We start from the raw sequence: 19,351 nt of genomic DNA on the forward strand, positions 1-19,351 counted from the left end.
ATTAAAGTGTGGTGCTCCTCATTTCGCTCACTTGTAGGTCACATATTCACATCTTCACCGTTCAGTGTCTAGAACATAGTGTGTAGATCATTCATACAAAGTTTTATCCAATTTGAAGATTATTTAGGTACTGAATTAGATTAAATGAATCAACTGAACAAAATCTATCCAAATGGAACCATTCGTGTAAATCACAATTACGGAAGCCCAAATGATCTCCAAATTGGATGAAACTTTGCAGGAATGATCTACACACTATGTTCTAAACACTGAACAATGAAGATATGAACGTGTGACCTAAAAGTGAGCGAAATGAGGAGCACCACACTTTAATTTTAAAACGGTGTCCTGCTCTGGAAGGGACTGTTTATATTTATATATGTACGTATACAATTTCTTGATAGTTTGATCTATTCATATATAATTACATGTATACAGTTTCTTGATAGCTTAGTTGAATACAAAAATAAAAATAAAAAAATAAAAAATTAGTGTGGTCTCAGTGCAAAAATCTTTCTTTTTTTATTTTTTTAGATGGTATATATGACATATTGCAAAATGGACACACAACATAGAAAGTCATCAAGTACAAGAGTATTGTTTTTATTTGATGTTCTTGTTCTTTCGGCATGCCACCCATGAATAAAATATAATGTTTACAGATCAATCTCACACCCTTCCTATTTCAATGAAAAAGAGTTTTCTGTAATATGAAAACACAATGCAGCGTCACAAATTAATGCAGATTACAAATCTTGCCTGCTCCTTCTGCAACAATAAGATGCATATAGCCGGAAGAAATGCCTATTAAGTAAAGTTTAATGATTGTTACATTATACTAGCGTGCCAGTTGAATTTTTATTTTAATTCCTGAGTTGGTATGCTGGTTAGGAAGAGACATTGCATAAACATTGACGGGCAAACATTTAGATCTAAATCGAAATCGTGTCACCTCTGGCCAATGATAGAGGGTGGTGGAGATTCCTTGTTCCCATCCTGAACAAACCCTATATATTAAGCAGATGCATAAGGAAATAACTCATCTGTTTCAAATTGTATATCAACTTCAAGGTCTTCTGTCATCTCAAAAACCACAAACAAGAAATGGCTTACCACACTCGCTCCAACAGCTTTCCCTCCAGGCCACACCCTCTCATTTAAGAAATTGATGAGCATTTGTGTCGATTGAGGTCTTCTGAAGCCACATCCACATCTTCATCATCAATAAGCCACAAACTAAGCGGCCTGTAAGACTTGCTTGATTGTGTCGATAGCTTTCTTCAGTTGCAAGGCACCCAACAAGCATTAGCACAAGAGCAACAACAGAAATGGGCTAATGAGCTATTGGATGGCTCTCTCCGCCTCTTGGATATTTGCAGCACCGCAAAGGATTCCCTGTCACAATCCAAGGAGTGCATACATGGGCTTCAATCATTAATTAGAAGAAATCAGGGAGGTGAAACTAGAGTCACAAGTGAGGTTAGGAAATACTTGAGCTCTAGGAAGATGGTGAAGAAGTCAATCCAAAAGGCTATGGAAAATTTGAAGGGAATGGAAAAGAAATCAACTTTCTCTTCCACCAACAAGGACCAACAAACTATCGTCATCGTTAGCAAGCTAAAAGATGTTGAAGCAATCACTCTCACAATCTTTGAATCAGTGTTGGCCTTCATCTCTAGGCCAAAGTCAAAGTCTAGCAACTGGTCGTCCTTGGTTTCCAAGATTGTGCAGTCTAAAAGAATAGCTTTTGATGAAGAAGCAACAGTAAATGAATTTGCAGAGGTTGATGCTGCATTGAAGTCAGTAAAGAATGCAGAAAATGCACAGAACCAGCTTCAAAATCTGGAATCATGCATTCAAGATCAAGAAGGACTCGATTGCCTATTTAGGCAAATGATCAGAACTAGAGTCTCCCTTCTCAACATCCTAAACTATTAGAAATTAGCTCTTACATCAATTTTATACATAGAAAACATACACATCCATGTATACTATTCTAATATCAGATTGATATACATTTTGATATACTCTTCTGCTCAAATCGCCACTACGTATTTTGATTTACTTTTAAAAAAAAAATGTTTACTTGCTCACTAATTAATACTGGTTAATTAATAATGAAACAAGTACGGAAATTTACACTTATTCAACTTATATATAGTCCAAAAGATGAAAATGAACAACCTGGTGAGTCTGATAGTCTTCAAAAGAAAGAAACTGTTAAACGTAAATTCTCTGATATCATCAACTACTGAGAATCTGAATGGTAAATACTAAAGTAGTTTTTCATTATTTTGATTTATGATTGAGGTTTTCACAAGAAAATTATATCACTTCTCAAAGCTGTTAATATTCCAATTGTCTCAAGCAAGATAATCAATAATTAACAACTAATTGTATTCAAAGGCAAAGAGGCTTGATTATCACATGTTGTAAGCATTAAACATATATTGGCTGTTTTCTATTTGAGGGACAATTTTTGAAGTATCAAACTGAGATATCGGAGAGGGTTTTACAATAGCAATATTTATTCTAGGTTTATGAGGAGATGAGGCCATAAAATTGAACTTGATCATATCTTAAAGTCAATCATGCTTTCTAGAGAGGTGGCATCATTTGTGCCTTAACTAAAGATCTAATATCTAGTATTACAAAGGCAAATAGGGGACTTGTCATTGGAACACACCCTAAGCATTGCCTTCTCTAGGAAATGAGAAAAAGGTTGCTTGCTTAGTTTTTCAATAGGATATGGCATGGTTTAATTTGGCTATGATCTAGATCAGGGAACAGGCCAGAAGCATACTCAGAAAATAATTTCGCCAAATATATATAAACCATCTTACCACTTTCTTCTGTATCAGAGGTTCAGATTCGATAGGGAGATCCTAATAGTCTTTTATACAATATGACACGCAGATCTTAAACCTTCTAATTTTAATGACACTTGTTTCTGGTTTTCTATTTGTTGGGGGAATAGCCTAATGTAAGACTTAAAAACTGATCACATAAATAAGATGTATGGTTCTGGTTCTCCAATCACCATGAAATTGTAAATCGAGAGGTTCAATGCCACTCGTGCAATAGTTGTCCAATAAGTTGGCTATGATTGAATGCATGTTACAACATTATAGAGCAGTTTATGATTTTATATACAAAATGAATCACTTCTGAGTTGGTATGCTGGTGCAGGAATAGACATTGCATAAACATCGCCTAGGGAACATTTAGATCCAAATCGAAATCATGTTACCTTACCCTGATGATTGATCTGGATGGGATTCAATGTACCCCGTCAAAACCAACCCTATATATTGAGCAGCTACAATTAAGGGAAAGAACTCATCAATCTTAAGTTTTACTATTAACTATTACATCTAAAAGCTCTACTATTCCTTCACACAAATCAAAAAAGAAAGAATGGCTTACCACACTCGCTCTAACAGCTTCCCATCAAGGCCACACCCCATCATTCAAGAAGTTGATGAACATTTGTGCAGATTGAGGTCTTCCGAAGCCACATCCACATCATCATCATTGATAAGCGACAAACTACATGGCCAGCAAGACTTGCTTGATTGTGTTGATAGGTTGCTTCAGTTGCAAGGCACCCAACAAGCATTAGCACAAGAGCAACAACAGAAATGGGCTAATGAGCTTTTAGAGGGATCTCTCCGGCTCTTGGATATTTGCAGCACCGCAAAAGATGCCATGTCAGAAACCAAGGAGTGCATACAAGAGCTTCAATATCAATCATTAGAAGAAACAAGGAAGGTGAAACTAGACTCACTAGTGAGGTCAGGAATGTTAGAATTATTGTCTTATTGCTTTACTTCCTAGTTAAGTATTATGGTCTTAGACTTTTGTATTATATAGTTCCTTGACCTTACTTTAAGTGTTTAGTGGTTGAGAAACATCTAGCCATATGTGGTTTAGTTTGTTCTAGCAACATCTCAAGTCTTAGGATATAAGCCTAAGCATCGATCTGTTGTTCTTGATGTGTTGAAATAGAAATATCATAAGAGCTACATGGCTTGCTCTCTTTTCATCTCAATATCTTCTTAGCTTTCTCATCTACATCTTTTCTTCCTTATATGTTTAGAGAGTTATTGTAGGTAAAGAGAATGTCTGATTCCAATATGGTATCAGAGCTGTATTAGATCAATACAGTTTTGGGCGTTTGTGAATTAAGGGAAAAAAAAACAGATCTATAGATTCAGATTTCAATGTCAAACGAATTTAATGAGAGAAGTCTTTCAGCTCCAGTCTTCCATGACTATTAGAGGGTTAAGATGAGAACACTCTTCACCTCTGATGGTCTTTGGAAATCCGTTGAAGTATGATTCCAAGATGCTGATCTTGAGAGGACTCTCACAGAAGCAGAGAATATGCTAATGGAAAGCAACATCAAGAAGGATGCCAAGGCTCTCTATATCATTCAGATGGCTCTATCAGATGAGATCTTCCCAAGAGTTTCAAATGAGGTTAAAGCAAAGGGTGCTTGGGATGTTCTAGAGAAAGAGTACAAGGGATCTACAAAGGTTAGATCAGTTAAATTACAACATCTTAGAAGAGATTTTGAGTATGCTAGGATGAAAAATGATGAGTTGTTGAATGATTATCTCACAAGGCTTACTGATGTGATTAATCAAATGAAGTCATATGGTGAAAATATTGCTGATAGTAGAATAGTAGAGAAACTGCTTCTTAGTTTGTCTCCGAAGTATGATACAATAGTTAGTGTCATTGAGCAAACTAAAGACTTAGAATCTCTAACTATCGAAGAACTTAAGGGGTCGATTAAGGCATTTGATCAGCGATTAGAAATTCATGCTGAGCACTCTGTTGAAACAGCCTTTCAATCCTTGAATGTGAGTTCAAAAGGAAAGTGGAAAGCTGAATCAAGCACTCAGCAAAGCAAGCCTAAAGTTGAGAAAAATTGGAAGAGTACAAATCAGAAGAACAAAGGCAAAAGTACCTTTGAGAAGAAGTTTGTTCCAGAAGTGGCTACACCACAAACTCATTTCCAGAAGTGCAAGATTTGTGCAAAATGCATAGGGGGATCTGTTGGCATAAGGGCAAGCCTAAATGTTCCAACTGTAATAGATTTGGGAATGTTCAAAAGGACTGCAATTACAAAGCCAATTACACTGAAGAAGTACAAGGTGAAGCCAACCTTTTCTTTGCTTGTCATGCAGCAACTGTATATGAAGATGATCGAGTTTGGTATGTTGACAGTGGGTGTAGCAATCATATGACAGCAACCAAGTATCTACTTGTTGACATAGATATTTTAGTGACTCCAAAAGTGAGGAAGGCAGATGGTAAACTATCTCAATCTCTAGGTAGAGGTACACTTGTGGTGGAAACAAAGAAGGGCAGAAAATACATTAAGGGAGTGATGCTTGTACCTGATTTGGCTCAGAATTTGTTAAGTGTTGGTCAACTTATAGAGCATGGCTACTATGTGGATTTTGGAGATGATGGTTGTGCTATTTATGAGAAAAGAGATAGAAGTGAACTTGTTGCTAAGGTGAGAATGGAAGGAAACAGAAGTTTTCCTCTCACTTTAAACTACTCAGCATCTGTGTTGAAGGTTGATCTTTCGTTGAAGGTAGATGTTCTGAATAATTCTTGGTTGTGGCATAGAAGGATGGGACACTTGAATTTTCAGAGCTTGAAGCATCTTCAAGAGAAGGATATGGTGCATGGCTTACCAAATATACAAGAAGCTAGTGAAATCTATGAAGGGTGTGCAGTTGGCAAGCAACATCGAGACTCATTTCTGAAGGAGAAAGCTTGGAGAGCCTCAAAGCCACTTGAGCTTATACATTCAAATGCTTGTGGACCAATGGAAACTGCTACACATGGAGGTAAAAGATATTTCTTGACTTTCATTGATGATTTCTCTGGAATGATATGGTGTTACCTTTTGACAAGAAAGTCAGATGTATTCACTGTGTTTAAGAAATTTCAAATGATGGTAGAAAGACAAAGTGGCTTTCTGATAAAGACTCTACGAAGTGATAGGGGTGGTGAGTACAACTCAAAGGAGTTCGACAAGTTTTGCAGTGATATGGGACTTGAGAGAGAACTCACAGCAGCTTATACCCCGCAACAAAACGACGTAGCTGAGAGGAAGAACATGACTATTTTTGAAATGGCAAAGTCCATGTTACATGAGAAAGGATTACCTTATCGAAGGAACATTGAGCCAAAGTTATTTGGTTTTTGTGACAGTGATTGGAGTGGAAAATCTAGATGATTCGAAAAGCACATCAGGTTATGCCTTTACAATAGGTTCTGGAGTGTTTTCATGGGGTTCCAACAAGCAACACACCATGGGACTACCAAGAGAGTGTTGAGATATATTCAAGGGTCAATTGATTTTGGAGTGATGTATCGAAGGAACACTGAGCCAAAGTTATTTGGTTTTTGTGACAGTGATTGGAGTGAAAATCTAGATGATTCGAAAAGCACATCAGGTTACGCCTTTACAATAGGTTCTGGAGTGTTTTCATGGGGTTCCAACAAGCAACACAATGTTGCTCTATCTACAGCTGAAGCAGAATATGTATCTGCAGCTGAAGCTACTTCTCAAGCAATTTGGCTGAGAAGAATTCTAGAAGACTTTGGTGAATTGCAACCTGATGCAACTCCTCTTTTGTGTGACAACCAATCTGCAATAGCTATGACTAAGAATCCTGTGTTTCACAACAGGACAAAGCATATTAAAAGGAAGTATCACTTCATCAAGTCTGCTGTTGAAGACAAGGAGATTGAAGTTGTTTACTGCAAAACTGAAGATCAGGTGGTTGACATCTTCACCAAAGCTTTGCCAAAAGAAAGGTTCACCTATCTCAGAGGACTACTGGGAGTACAGCAACAAGACATTAAGAAGGAGTGTTAGAATTATTGTCTTATTGCTTTACTTCCTAGTTAAGTATTATGGTCTTAGACTTTTGTATTATATAGTTCCTTTGTAATACCTCATACCTAAAAGGGTACTGTTCGGGGTTATGAGTTACCGCGGATTTCTTTTATTCGCGCTCGAAGATTTAAATAGTGATTGCTCGAGTTTGTTTTCGAGTTTTTCTGAAAACGGTAAATAGTGGATTTAAAACTCCGAAGTTGTGGTACACGTTTATACGAGCTCACCGGTATGCCCGGATTATTTTCCGGAGCGACAAGCTATGTTCTTTGAATTTATGAAGATTACAGTAAATTTTCAATTATTATTCCTTGCAACCGTTTTACCTTAAAGGACCCAAAAAGTTGACTTTTCGTTAAGTCGATAATTTGGGAAAACTTCCTGCATGGAAGTCATAGAGAACATTAATACGAGTTCGTGGACACGTGGCACGCATAAATCGGAGTTCGTATAAGAAAGTTATGGTCTAAAAACGGGAGATTACTGTTTCGGTGAACAGTATAAAAAGAGAAACTTACCGAAGGTGGAAGGTAGAAAATCAGAAACTTACCTCACCTCTCTCTCTCCTCCTCCCGCGCGATTCTCTCTCTTCCGCCACTGTTCTTCTCCTCGTGCGCCGCTATCAGGCCGAATTGGGCGGCGATCCGGGTATCGGCAAGAAGCTAAAGAGGAGACCTATCGATCTAGAGTGGTGACAGCATCCCTCTCGCCACCGTTTGGGAGAAATCACGGCGAGAAGGTGCTACTGTTCGTCGCTGTTTTAGCCGGATTTCTCCCTCCTCAGGCCACCAATCGGTGAGTTCTCTATATGATTAGGTTGGGTTTGATTAGTATAACATTCCTATAGAAGCTTGTAACTCGGTTCATGGTGTGTGAGGAGAATTTGAGATTTTGAAATTTTAGGGTTTTTAGCCCCAAATCGGGTTTTACTGTTCTTGATCAAATGAACTATTTAGAGCTAGAATTGAGCTTAGTGTTGTTCATGAAAGTTGTTCGAAAGGTTGAGAGGAAGGTTCTGTCAAATTTTGGTGACGATTGGAGGTGGCCGGAGTTTGGCCAACGGCCGGCTGGCGGCGGTGCTGCCACTTTTTGGGCAGTTTTTCATGCTTATTAAATTGCTAAAAATGAGAGAAACCCATTGGTGGAAAGTTAGCAATTTTTGGAGTAATGTTGGTTAGGTTTCGGATTTTCCGAAGACTAGCGATATTAACGGTTAAAATTGATAACCGGGTATAAGAATATTACTGTTAGACAGTTGTTGGATTGTGCTTATATATGGAAGTGGATATTGGAGTGTTATGTATGAATTCGGAATGGTTTTAGTTGAAGTGGGTGTCCATAGTATATCTAATGGGTGTCCATAGTAAAAACTAGTTAGAATGCTTAGCAAACTTGGATTCAAGGTGAAAGAATGCATGTTTGATGATTGCATACATATGGTTTTGATTTTGGACTTATGGTTGTAAATGTGAGGTGGTTAGGAAAGGTAGAGTTGTAGATTAGAATGTTGAACTACGAGTGGTTTGATCCCTTTAAAAGGGTACGTAGGCAGCCCGATCAAGTTTTGGGTGCAGCCGCAAATTAACAAACAAAATTTTAGGTTCCAAACGCGACAAAAATGTTTGTCTTTTGTTTGATTATGAGATCCTATCTCATTTTCGAATTAAGATTTCCTTATTTATTTTATTCGTTTATATTTTTAACACCTGGGTCAGAGTGTTACATCTTTGACCTTACTTTAAGTGTTTAGTGGCTGAGAAACATCTAGCCATATGTGGTTTAGTTTGTTCCAACAACATCTCAAGTCTTAGGATATAATCCTAAGCATCTGTTGTTTTTGGTGTGTTGAAATAGAAATATCAGAAGAGCTACATGGCCTGCTCTCTTTTCATCTCAATATCTTCTTAGCTTTCTCATCTACATCTTTTTTTCCTTATATGTTTAGAGAGTTATTGTAGGTAAAGAGAATGTCTGATTCCAATAAGGAAATGCTTGAGCTCTCGGAAGATGGTGAAGAAGTCAATTCACAAGGTTATGAGAAATCTGAAGGGAATGAAAAACAGATCCACTTTCTCATCCGCCAACAAGGTCGACCAAGAAAATATCACCATTGTTAGCAAGCTGAGAGATGTTGAAACAATCACTCTCACAGTCTTTGAATCAGTGTTGTCCTTCATCTCTGGGCCAGAGTCAAAGCCTAGCAGCTGGTCTTTCGTTTCCAAAATTGTGCAGTCTAAGAGAATAGCCTGTGATGAAGAATCGAATGTAAATGAATTTACCGAGGTAGATGCTGCATTGAAGTCACTAAAGAATGCAAAAAATGCACAGAACCAGCTGAACAATCTGGAGTCATGCATTCAAGACCAAGAAAGGACTTGAGTGTCTATTTAGGCAATTGATCAAAACTAGAGTCTCCCTTCTCAACATCCTGAGCCACTAGATAGTAACTTTCATCGATTTTATATATAGAAAAACATACACATAAATGTATACTCTTCTGATATCAAATTGATATTGATAATACTCTTCTGCTTAACTTGTCATTAATGTTTGTGCTTTATTTACATAATTGAATTTTCTGCCCAGATGATAATTTTGAGCATAGACATACAGTAAATTCCTTAATTATATTCCAATTACAAGATAATGAACACCAACTTTGAGTTTCCAAAATAACAATGAAAAAAAAAAAAAAAAACAAACGAGTCCTTAAGAAAAGAACAATAAAATGTACAATGGCGCACAACTGAGAATCTGAATGGTAAATTCTTGGAGTTTACATCATTATGATTGAATCTGACACATACATGAGGCTTGCAAGCAAATTATATCAATTAGCATGGCTGTTAAAATTCCAATTAATTGTCTTAAGATAATCTATAATCATTAATCAAGTAATTGTATTTGAAGGAAAGGAGGACTTGATTATCGATCATATGCATTTAGCTATTAATCAGTAAACATGTGCTTGCTGCTACTGTGTGAGGGACAATTTCTGAAAGATTCAAAGTGAGATATTGGAGAGGCTTCACATAGATGTTAATGAATTGTAACTAATTCTAAAGAGGTGGCTTCATTTGTGCCTTATTTGTAGATATCCAAATTCTAAGATTACAGTGGCAATCTAGTATAGAAAATTAAACAAAAAGTAGAGAACAAATATGTATAACTACCCAAGGTAAGCAACAAATCTTGCCTTTTCTTGGAAATGAGACAAATGTGTCAAATAATGATATATCATGTAGTCGGATGAAGCACTAAGTATACCAAAGATGAGGAAACACTGCATAAACATTCTCAGTTACATTTTGGCCAAATGTGGACCATCTTACCACCTTCTTATTGTATCAAAGAGGGTTGAGGGGTTTTGTTGCATGCTCCCATCATACTCAGATCTCAAACTCTCTTCTAATCATCAGGATACTTGTTTATGTTTTTCTTGTTGTTAGGGGAACAGGCAAACTAAGATTACTAAACTAATCACATTCATGAGAAGCATGGTTTTCGCATCACCATGTACTACTAAACATAGGCTCAATGCCACTCGTGCAATCGTTGTCCAATAAGTTGACTATGATTGAATGATTGTGGCATTATGATAGAACTGTTTGTGATTTTATATGCAAAATGAATCACTTCTGAGTTGGTATGTTCGTGTAGGAACAGACATTGCCTAAACATTACCTAGGGAACATTTAGATTCAAATTGAAACCATGTTACCTCACACTGATGATTGAGGTGGATGGAGATTCCTTGTTCCCCTTCTAAACCAACCCTATATATTAAGCAGCTACAATTGGAAAGGAACTCATCAATCAAATTTGCAGCACCATTAACTGCATCTACAAGCTCTTCTATTCCTTCTTACAAATAAAAAGAAAAAGAAAAATAGCATGCCACACTCACTCTAACAGCTTCCCCTCAAGGCCACACCCCTCAATCAACAAACCTTGGCACAAGAGAAGCATCAGAAATGCGCTAATGAGCTATTAGATGGCTCCCTCAAGCTACTGGATGTTTGTAGCACTGCCAAGGATGCCCTGTTGCAAACCAAGGAGTGCATGCAGAACTTTCAATCAATCATCTGAAGAAGAAGAGGAGAAGAATCTGAAGTACTCTCAAGTGAGATTAAGAAATACTTAAACTCTAGGAAGATAGTGAAGAAGGCAATCCACAAGGCTATGAATTTGAAGGGAATGAAAACCTCTTCCCTCAACAATGACCAAGAGACTATCGCCATTGTTTCCAAGGTGAGAGATGTTGAAGCAGTTTCTTTCACAATCTTTCAATCAATGTTGTCCTTCATTTCTGGACCAAAGTCAAAGCCTAGCAGCTGGTCCTTGGTTTCCAAAATGATGCATTCCAAAGAATAGCTTGTGACGAGGAAGAAGTGAATGAGTTTGCAGAGGTGGATGTTGCATTGAAGTTACTCAAGAATGCAGACAATGCACAAAACCAGCTTAGCAATCTGGAGTCATGCATTCAAGATCAAGAAGAAGGACTTGAGAGCCTATTTAGGCAATTGATCAAAACAAGGGTCTCCCTTAAACCACTAGATATATCTTATAGAACAAATTTGTAGAGAAACACAATACATGTGTACAGCTTCTGATCTCAAATTGATATACATAATGATATACTCTCTTGCTTAAATTTTTTTTTTTTAAAGAGTTTGGAACCCAACCTAGCTGGAAGGCTCATCCCCACCCCCGGATTTTAATTAAATAACCATAAAAATTACAATGTTTGAAAGTAAAAATACCTTACGGAACAGATAAAAAGAGAATAGGGTAAACCCATCTCTTGTACAAGGTAAACCCATCTCTTGTACAAAACCAAAAGAAAAAACATAAGAAAAGTAGTTATTCTGGTCTTGAACTTGCCTTTCTCCATTCCCCAAAGTGAATACGGCATCAAGAAAAGAGATAAACTCCAGACATATTAACCCGCCCTATGGTATGGATTACCCATTGCATCCATATGCAAAAATGAAAGTTCAGCTGAGGGAGAATCATACCAAATTAAAGATGTGGATGTCAAATCGAAGCTCGTTATTTTATCAGCCACTGCGTTACCCTCACGAAAAATATGAGAATAAAGAAAATTCATGGCACAAATTCATTTAAGGAAATTGACCCATAAGATACGCAGCGGCCATGGTGGATTAAAAGAAGAGGAAGAGAGACAAGCCAAAACACTAGTTGAATCACTCTCAAGCCAGATATGATGCCACCCCAATTGATAAGCTAATTCAACTCCAATAATGACCGCCATTAACTCAGAGAAGAAAGTATTTTGTTTACCTAGCCCATGACAGTAACCTCCAATAAAATTCCTAAAACTATCCTTGAAAACACCACCACAAGCAGCAAGGTCTGGATTTCCATTAGCGTCTGTATTAAGTTTTAACCAAGGAATAAGAGAAGGATGTCATATAACAAGACGTGGAACTCGTTGAATTTTCGGCATTGGAGTGACATGTAACCCTATTAGTAACTTATTGTCCAAGATCCCAGTAGCGTGCCGAGGCATGTGTGGAGCAATAAAACGGATCCAATCTTTAATTGAGCGAAAAATCCTCATGAGTGGAGGCTTTTTATTCTGACGCAACTGGACTCATCTCCATTTCTAATGTCGAAAGTTACATCATCTAATCTGGTGTCTGTTAATGGAAATTTAACTTCCATATTGTCCAACTACAAGAGGAAATGAATAGTTAACTGTTCCTAGAACTCTGAGTCTGCAAGGTAAATTTCCAGAAGTATTTGAAATTATGATTAGGTCACATGGAATAGTTTTGCCAACAAACTATATCATTTCAACGCTGTCAAGTACTCAAGATTCCAATAGGAGATGACGAGATGTTAAACAATCAACCACCAATAATATTGGGAGGACATAATTCTCCCTTCCATGATATTCTCTTGCGTGCTGACAGCAATACAATCATTTGTAAACCCATTATATTCATATGAATGAAAGATTTTATCAGTCAAAATATTTCTTATTTCTAAGAAAACCACAACAGAAAACTACAAGAAGAGCCTCTGGGGCAATTTATAAGAAAACCACTGCAACAAACTACAAAGAAAAGCAACTTGGGCAAAAAACACAGAGATTACCAGTCAAAAGTTAAACGTTCAAATAGTTTTCTTCCTTTTTATGTGAAAACATCTCATGGACTGAAAATATACATGTATTTGCCTCTATATTGTGTATATGAGGAAAAGGTGCTACAACTCGATCAATAATTCATTAGTCCAACAGTTTTTCAATCATTGTTTGGCTACTTTTTCTTATTGCAGATGACCCCAAAAAAAGAGAGAACAAAACACATTCATGGTGCAACAAAAGTTGTTTCTCTATAAATACATCCTCAATTGTATAGACAATTTTGATTCCCAACTCAGATTTATACAAATTTTTGGTAGCCTCAACAACAATTGCCAATTGGTACTTTGGTAGTGATCAAATAATGGATGTTATCACTTGTTACAAAGTTGATTATCACGATCCCCTGCCACCTCTTTGCCTCTTTTCTTCTAGTGTAGTTGCTTCATTTAACATGTCACCAGCGTCCTTGTGCATGTCCAACTTAGCAAGAGCAACTGACTGCATGTAGAAGGCCGTCGGCCAGTCCGGATAGACACATTGAGCTTGCATTGCATCTCGAAGGGCAGCATCTGGTTGCTCATTTAACAGATAGCATAAACTACGTCGTGCAAAAACAGTGGGGGACACCATAGTTCCAACATCTATGAACTGCAGAGAAAATAGACCAAAGTGTTCAGCAAATCAAAAAAAGTCTAGCAGCAGTAACTCTATTTAAAAAGGTTTAAGTGGAAAGCATGGTAACAGTTGCTGATAGAAAACTTTCTATTACTATGACCTTCCACCTATCTCCCAGGATATAATTGGTAATTTGCACATGATATCATGACCATATTTCCAGCTCATAATATTACAACCAAAATGAAAATCAATAAAAACTTCTACAAAATATACCTGGGAGTAGCAGTCAATGGCAGCTTTAAAATCTTTGTCACGAAACGCATAGTCTCCTCGCTTCCTCGCCTCCAGCATGTCTCTCATCTGTTGGGTCCACTCTTGAAAGGATAACTGAATCCATGTAAATTCAAAAGAGATATCTTAGCACAAGTCGGTGAATAGGCATTTGCAAGAGCAACAAACTACCTCATTAAATACCTCATTGGTTCCTTCATCATCTCTGTAGTGGGTCATAACCAAGATCTGATGGATCGCTGTGAGGTCCATTCGAGAGCAGGCCTCACCCATTGCTGAAAGGGGCCGTTGCGGGGTTGGTGGGGCTTCCTCATGCTTTGGAATTCCAAGCATGACATAAGATGGAACCTGCAAACCAAAATTTGGTAATGAGATTCTCTATCAAAAATTAAGTAGATCGGCAGTGCTCCTTTATCAACTTAACAACACAGCTAATGACCAGAAAACATATTTGACAACCTTACAAGGTTATCATAATATTTGGCTACGTTAAATGAATATACACCACATCTGAATGCCAAAATAGGCGAAAGGCATCACCCAGGGTAAGTATATCGCACAGCATTCAACACATATCCTGTGTGCACTATCACTTTCAGTCAATGAGGGTCATCACCCCGATATACTACAAAAAGATTTGTGATTGGAACTGGTCTAGTAAGCAACCAATATCAAACTAAGAAAGTTACAACTTTATAGTGCCAGGAAATGTGAAATTACTAGCGTCTAATTTAGCAGGATTTGCACTTAGAAAGGAATGATAGCAAATCCAAGGATAAAATGTTTCTTACATCAGGTTTGGTCTGCAGTGGAGCAAGTGTAGAAACAAGGTCCTTTCTATTAGGCCGCTCTCTTGGCTCATACTGTAAACATTGAGAGGCAAGATTGACAACCACCGTCGCTTCCTCAGTAGAAAACTTTCCCTCCAAATGCGAATCCATTAAGAGAATGATATTCTTCCCCCGTATCATATCAAGAGCCTGAATACACGAATAGAAATCAGATACATACTAGAGGATCTACCAAGTACAAAGATTGCCCGAGTTGAATAAATGTGATTATTAAAATATTTCAAATCTTAAATAGAACTCACATTTATATAAAACTCAAGGTAGTGTTTTCCATATGTACAATTAACTCTAGAAAAGAACAGAAACTGATACAAAATATAAATAAAAAATAAAAAATAAAAAAAGCCAAGCTAAAATAATGAAATAGCAACTTTTGCTTCTTGATCTTGTAGCATGATGAAAGATGGCTTCCCAGTATTCTCCCGAACTGGCTTCCAAGGACCTGAGCTCGAAACTGGGATCTTTTGCTGAACCCTAAGAGGCAGGGAAACTCTAGCAAATAAATAGGTAGGTACCATGAGACTGTTTGAACCCCAGACCAGATAGGAGCAAACTATGTGCCTAACCATTCCTACTAAGCCCTTGGTGGTCAAGGAAGATTTTTCATGCAGTGAAACTGTAAGGAAATTGATGATTATAATTTTCAACTCTGGGACCAGTTTTGCAATTACAGAAAGGGAGTGTTTGTATTGGATACCACAAGGATTAGTGAATGATGTGTAGAGGTGAACTAAGTTATATGAAACAGGGCTTGGTCAAGATTAGTTGCTTGCTATAAGTTGAGGAGGTTATAAGGAAAACTCTACATTGTATTCCAACATGAATAAGAACTTGAATATTGAAGGATATTGATATTCCAACAATCATGTTAGTATAAGAAGGACCACTACAGAATATTCAAAATCAGTTAACTCTAAGTGACAACTTTAAGTTGACACACTTGAATATGACTATAGATCAAAGACTGTAGATTACGCAAGCAAGCCAAGGTCTAGTATTTGCTGTACCTGTAGATAACAAGTATCTACAGATGAGCCAACTTACATGACTTGGAGGGATATGCTTTCCACTTAGCAAATCTAAAAGGACAGTGCCAAAGCTGTAGATAACACTTTCTGGAGTGACCCTTCCTACAATTGTTAAATGACAATGGATGTCAGGAAACCATAAGCAGAATAAATGTTTAGACAGGAAACTACATTACAACACAAAGGTGATATCTAGACCCTAAAAATTATTACCATTTCTTAAATACTCTGGTGGTGTATAAGCCAGATTTGTGCTATAGCTCTTTCCATCCCTACTATTCCTCATCAAGCCAAAACATGAAAGACGTGGATCACCATCCTACAAATTCATTCAACATGCTACATGATCATCTTAAATAATACGAAACACTGAAGTAACGGAAAATCTATGTTTGAGGATGAAATACCTCATCAAAGAGAACCCTATAAGCATTCAAATCATGGTATAACGGACGGCCCTCAGTACTACAATAATCTAAAGCTTCAGCTATATGAAAAGCAACTCTTAAACGCATGGCCCACTCAATGGTTTGATTCTCCCCTGCCAGGAAAAAACAGAGACCAAAAATTAATCCAAGATAGAACAGAATGCAGCCACTATTCCTGAAATTGATAGAAGAAGACTCAAAAGTCAACGAACATCATTTCATTCTGTATTCAACAAAGGACATGAACAGGAATAAACAACAGCATTATACAAAACCAGTTAACAGTATTGCAAGTTGTGCATTGCCACATTCAATAGAATACTGTGTGAAAATCACCTCGCCGCAACTTTGACAAATGAAAGACAAATTAAAAAATACTAATCTGTTACAAAATGCATAAGAAATGGGTGAAATAACAGGCAGAACACATTATACCAGCTAAAATTAATGACATAACCATTTCATTTATGTATCTAGGACATAATCAATTCAATAGTGCATTAATTCAGTGACAAAAAACACATGCCAATGTCATCATTTTGTTTCAATGCTCGACTGTTTAAGCATCATCAATGAATCCAAGTAATTGAAGCTACTCCAGAAAAGGGTCATTGAGATATCTTATTGGAGAAGCTAAAAAACACTAAGCTAATTCTTAAACTAGAAAAAAGGAACAGAAAGATTAGATTGAGACACATACAGTGAAACAAATGCTTGGCTAAAGTATCAGTAGGCATGTACTCAGCAACAAGCAGCCTCTCATCACCATCACAGCAGTACCCAATTAGATTTGCAAGCCTCCTATGCCTCAGCTTCCCCACACCCCAAGCTTCCTCCTATACCAAACCAAACATAAACATTAACCCACAAACAAACAAAAAGAAGTTCACGCAAAACCAAGAAAAAGCCAATTAATTTGTGAAAGCCTACAGCAAACTGCTTGGGATCGGGCCACGCAAGCTTGGTGAACTTCTTGACGGCGATCCAACGGCGGTTATTGAGCCTACCCTTGTAGACAACGTTGGGGGCTTTCTCGCCACTTTCAGATACTATGTAGTCGGAGCTGAAGTTGTTGGTGGCGGTTTTGAGGTCGGAGAAGGAGAATTCCGAGAAGGGCGGGGCGGCGCCGGATTCCGGGTCGGATCCGGCGGGGAGAGAAGGGTGGTGGGTCGGGGCCCGAGAGCCGCTGTGGGGTTGTTGGTGGTGGGTGGGGACTTTCTCGGGGTGAGTACTCTCGGATGTAAGAAACTTGGAATCACAGCAACCCATGGTGGTTTGGGGTTCAGGGTGAGCTTGGTGGAGTTGGAAGATAAAACCAGAGCAAAACCATGAGCTGGTTGAGTGTTTTGTGGGTTAGAGAGAGAAGAGAAGGAGGAGCAAGGAGGACAGAGAGGTTTTGTAAGTGGCTGTGTCAGCTAGCTAGTTTCTTCCTGGTAGTTTAATGGTGTGGTAAAATGAAGCAGCTGCCTATCCCCTCTTATTACAGCTACTTTGTTTTGTCTGAACAGTTATTACAGTTCGATTAGTAACCTTTCTTTCATTTTCTTCCTTTTTTTCTATTTGGATATCCTTGCTGAACGGGTCTCCAATTTACTTAAACAAAATCCAGTCGAAAAATTTACTTTTACAAAATACTAAAATGTTATTTACACCTCCCTAATTTTCCTAATAGTCTAATAAAATCAATAAACTTCATTTTTCTCTTAGAAAATTATATTCTTACCTCCATATTCAATAGTTAGACCTCCAATTTTTGAGCATCTAACGCTCATATTTTACTTTTAAAATTCATCCAATTGGTTCAAACCTATTATTAGCTATATCGATCCTCATAAGAACTTAGCCGACAACAGGTTTCAATCTTATTGAAACAAACACAATAATACATATGTGAATTCATACAAAAACAAAAAACAAAAAAAATAAAGAACAAGAAACTCATACCTTGTGCATTGACTCCAAATCGATGTTTGGCTGCTCGATTAATTGCCACTATCTTCCATGGAGTTTGATGGTATCTGTTTAGGGTTTATGTTAGAGAATAACTTTTCTCTTAGATGAAGACTACTGTCGTGGAGGTAAAAGAGGGTTTTATTTTATATTTTATTTTTTTTACTCTTATATGTCTTTGTTAGTAATTTTACATAAGTAGACAAAGTCAACTATAACTTGAAAAAAATGTAAAGGTCTAAGTCCCGTTTTTGAAGGTATGAATAGAAGCTCCCTTGAAGAAAACTTTTCATTTTCTTACTAGAACAATGATAAATGATTTCTAAAATAAAAACTCAATCATTTCTACAATGGGAGAATGTAAGCCATGAAACTCTTTTCCTTCATTTAATTAGAAGTAACATGTTATTTAGGGTACGTTTCATGCAGCTTATATGCTGTGTTCTTATAAAGCATTGAGAAAATTGGTGTTTGGTAAACACATGGGTAAGCTCCTTAATAGATTAACACAATGTAGAACTTCCCCTCTCGTTCATGTTATGCATAAAATTTCATAAAAACGTATCATTATATGATTGTCAGAAAAAATAAAATAAAAAATGTTACCTTTCTACATTTCTAGCTACAGACTAATAAAAATAAGGCTGGCAATTTGAGCCGAGCTAAACCAGCCAATCGACTTCCGAGCCGACCCAACAACAATTGGTAGCCGACAAATCGGTAGAAGAGGTCTCGACTCAACTGAGCCATACCAAGTACGATATCTCGACTTGGGTACCGTACACGATTTTGTATATCATTGGTATACTGTACCAACCGACATATGCGTATACCAGCCAATATACGTATATAATACGCCTTCAAATGCAAAATACTATGACTCAAACCCAACACCTCGTAGATGGAAAGACCCACCTCCAACCACTAGAGCAGAAGCTCTTCTTATTAATATGTATGCAAAAACTAAATTTATTCTCTTACAGAAGTCAAAATAAGAACTTAACTATCAACCCCTTCTTTTCTTCTCTCCTCACCATTCTTCTTCTTCTCTCCTCACCTTTTTTTTCTTTCTTTCTTCTTCTCTCTACTCCATTTCAATCATCAACAATTCTTTCTCTTCTTTCTCTTTCAAAAAAACCCAG

The 19,351-nt window shown here is 37.3% G+C and overlaps 1 protein-coding gene across 1 annotated transcript; it reads right to left on the reverse strand.

Moving 5' to 3' along the window:
• Positions 1-13,201: 13,201 nt before the first annotated feature.
• Positions 13,202-17,658, reverse strand: LOC101294997 (probable serine/threonine-protein kinase At4g35230-like). Its single transcript, XM_004289995.1, has 9 exons — positions 17,190-17,658; positions 16,960-17,095; positions 16,239-16,372; positions 16,045-16,150; positions 15,848-15,933; positions 14,744-14,932; positions 14,136-14,300; positions 13,935-14,048; positions 13,202-13,691 (listed from the first exon to the last, which is right to left on the reverse strand). The coding sequence occupies exons 1-9, from the start codon at positions 17,526-17,528 to the stop codon at positions 13,437-13,439; spliced, it is 1,524 nt and encodes a 507-aa protein (XP_004290043.1). The 5' UTR covers positions 17,529-17,658; the 3' UTR covers positions 13,202-13,436.
• Positions 17,659-19,351: the final 1,693 nt, after the last annotated feature.

The sequence above is a fragment of the Fragaria vesca genome, linkage group LG2 (assembly GCF_000184155.1).
Source record: "Fragaria vesca subsp. vesca linkage group LG2, FraVesHawaii_1.0, whole genome shotgun sequence".
In the NCBI taxonomy this organism is placed as follows: domain Eukaryota; kingdom Viridiplantae; phylum Streptophyta; class Magnoliopsida; order Rosales; family Rosaceae; genus Fragaria; species Fragaria vesca.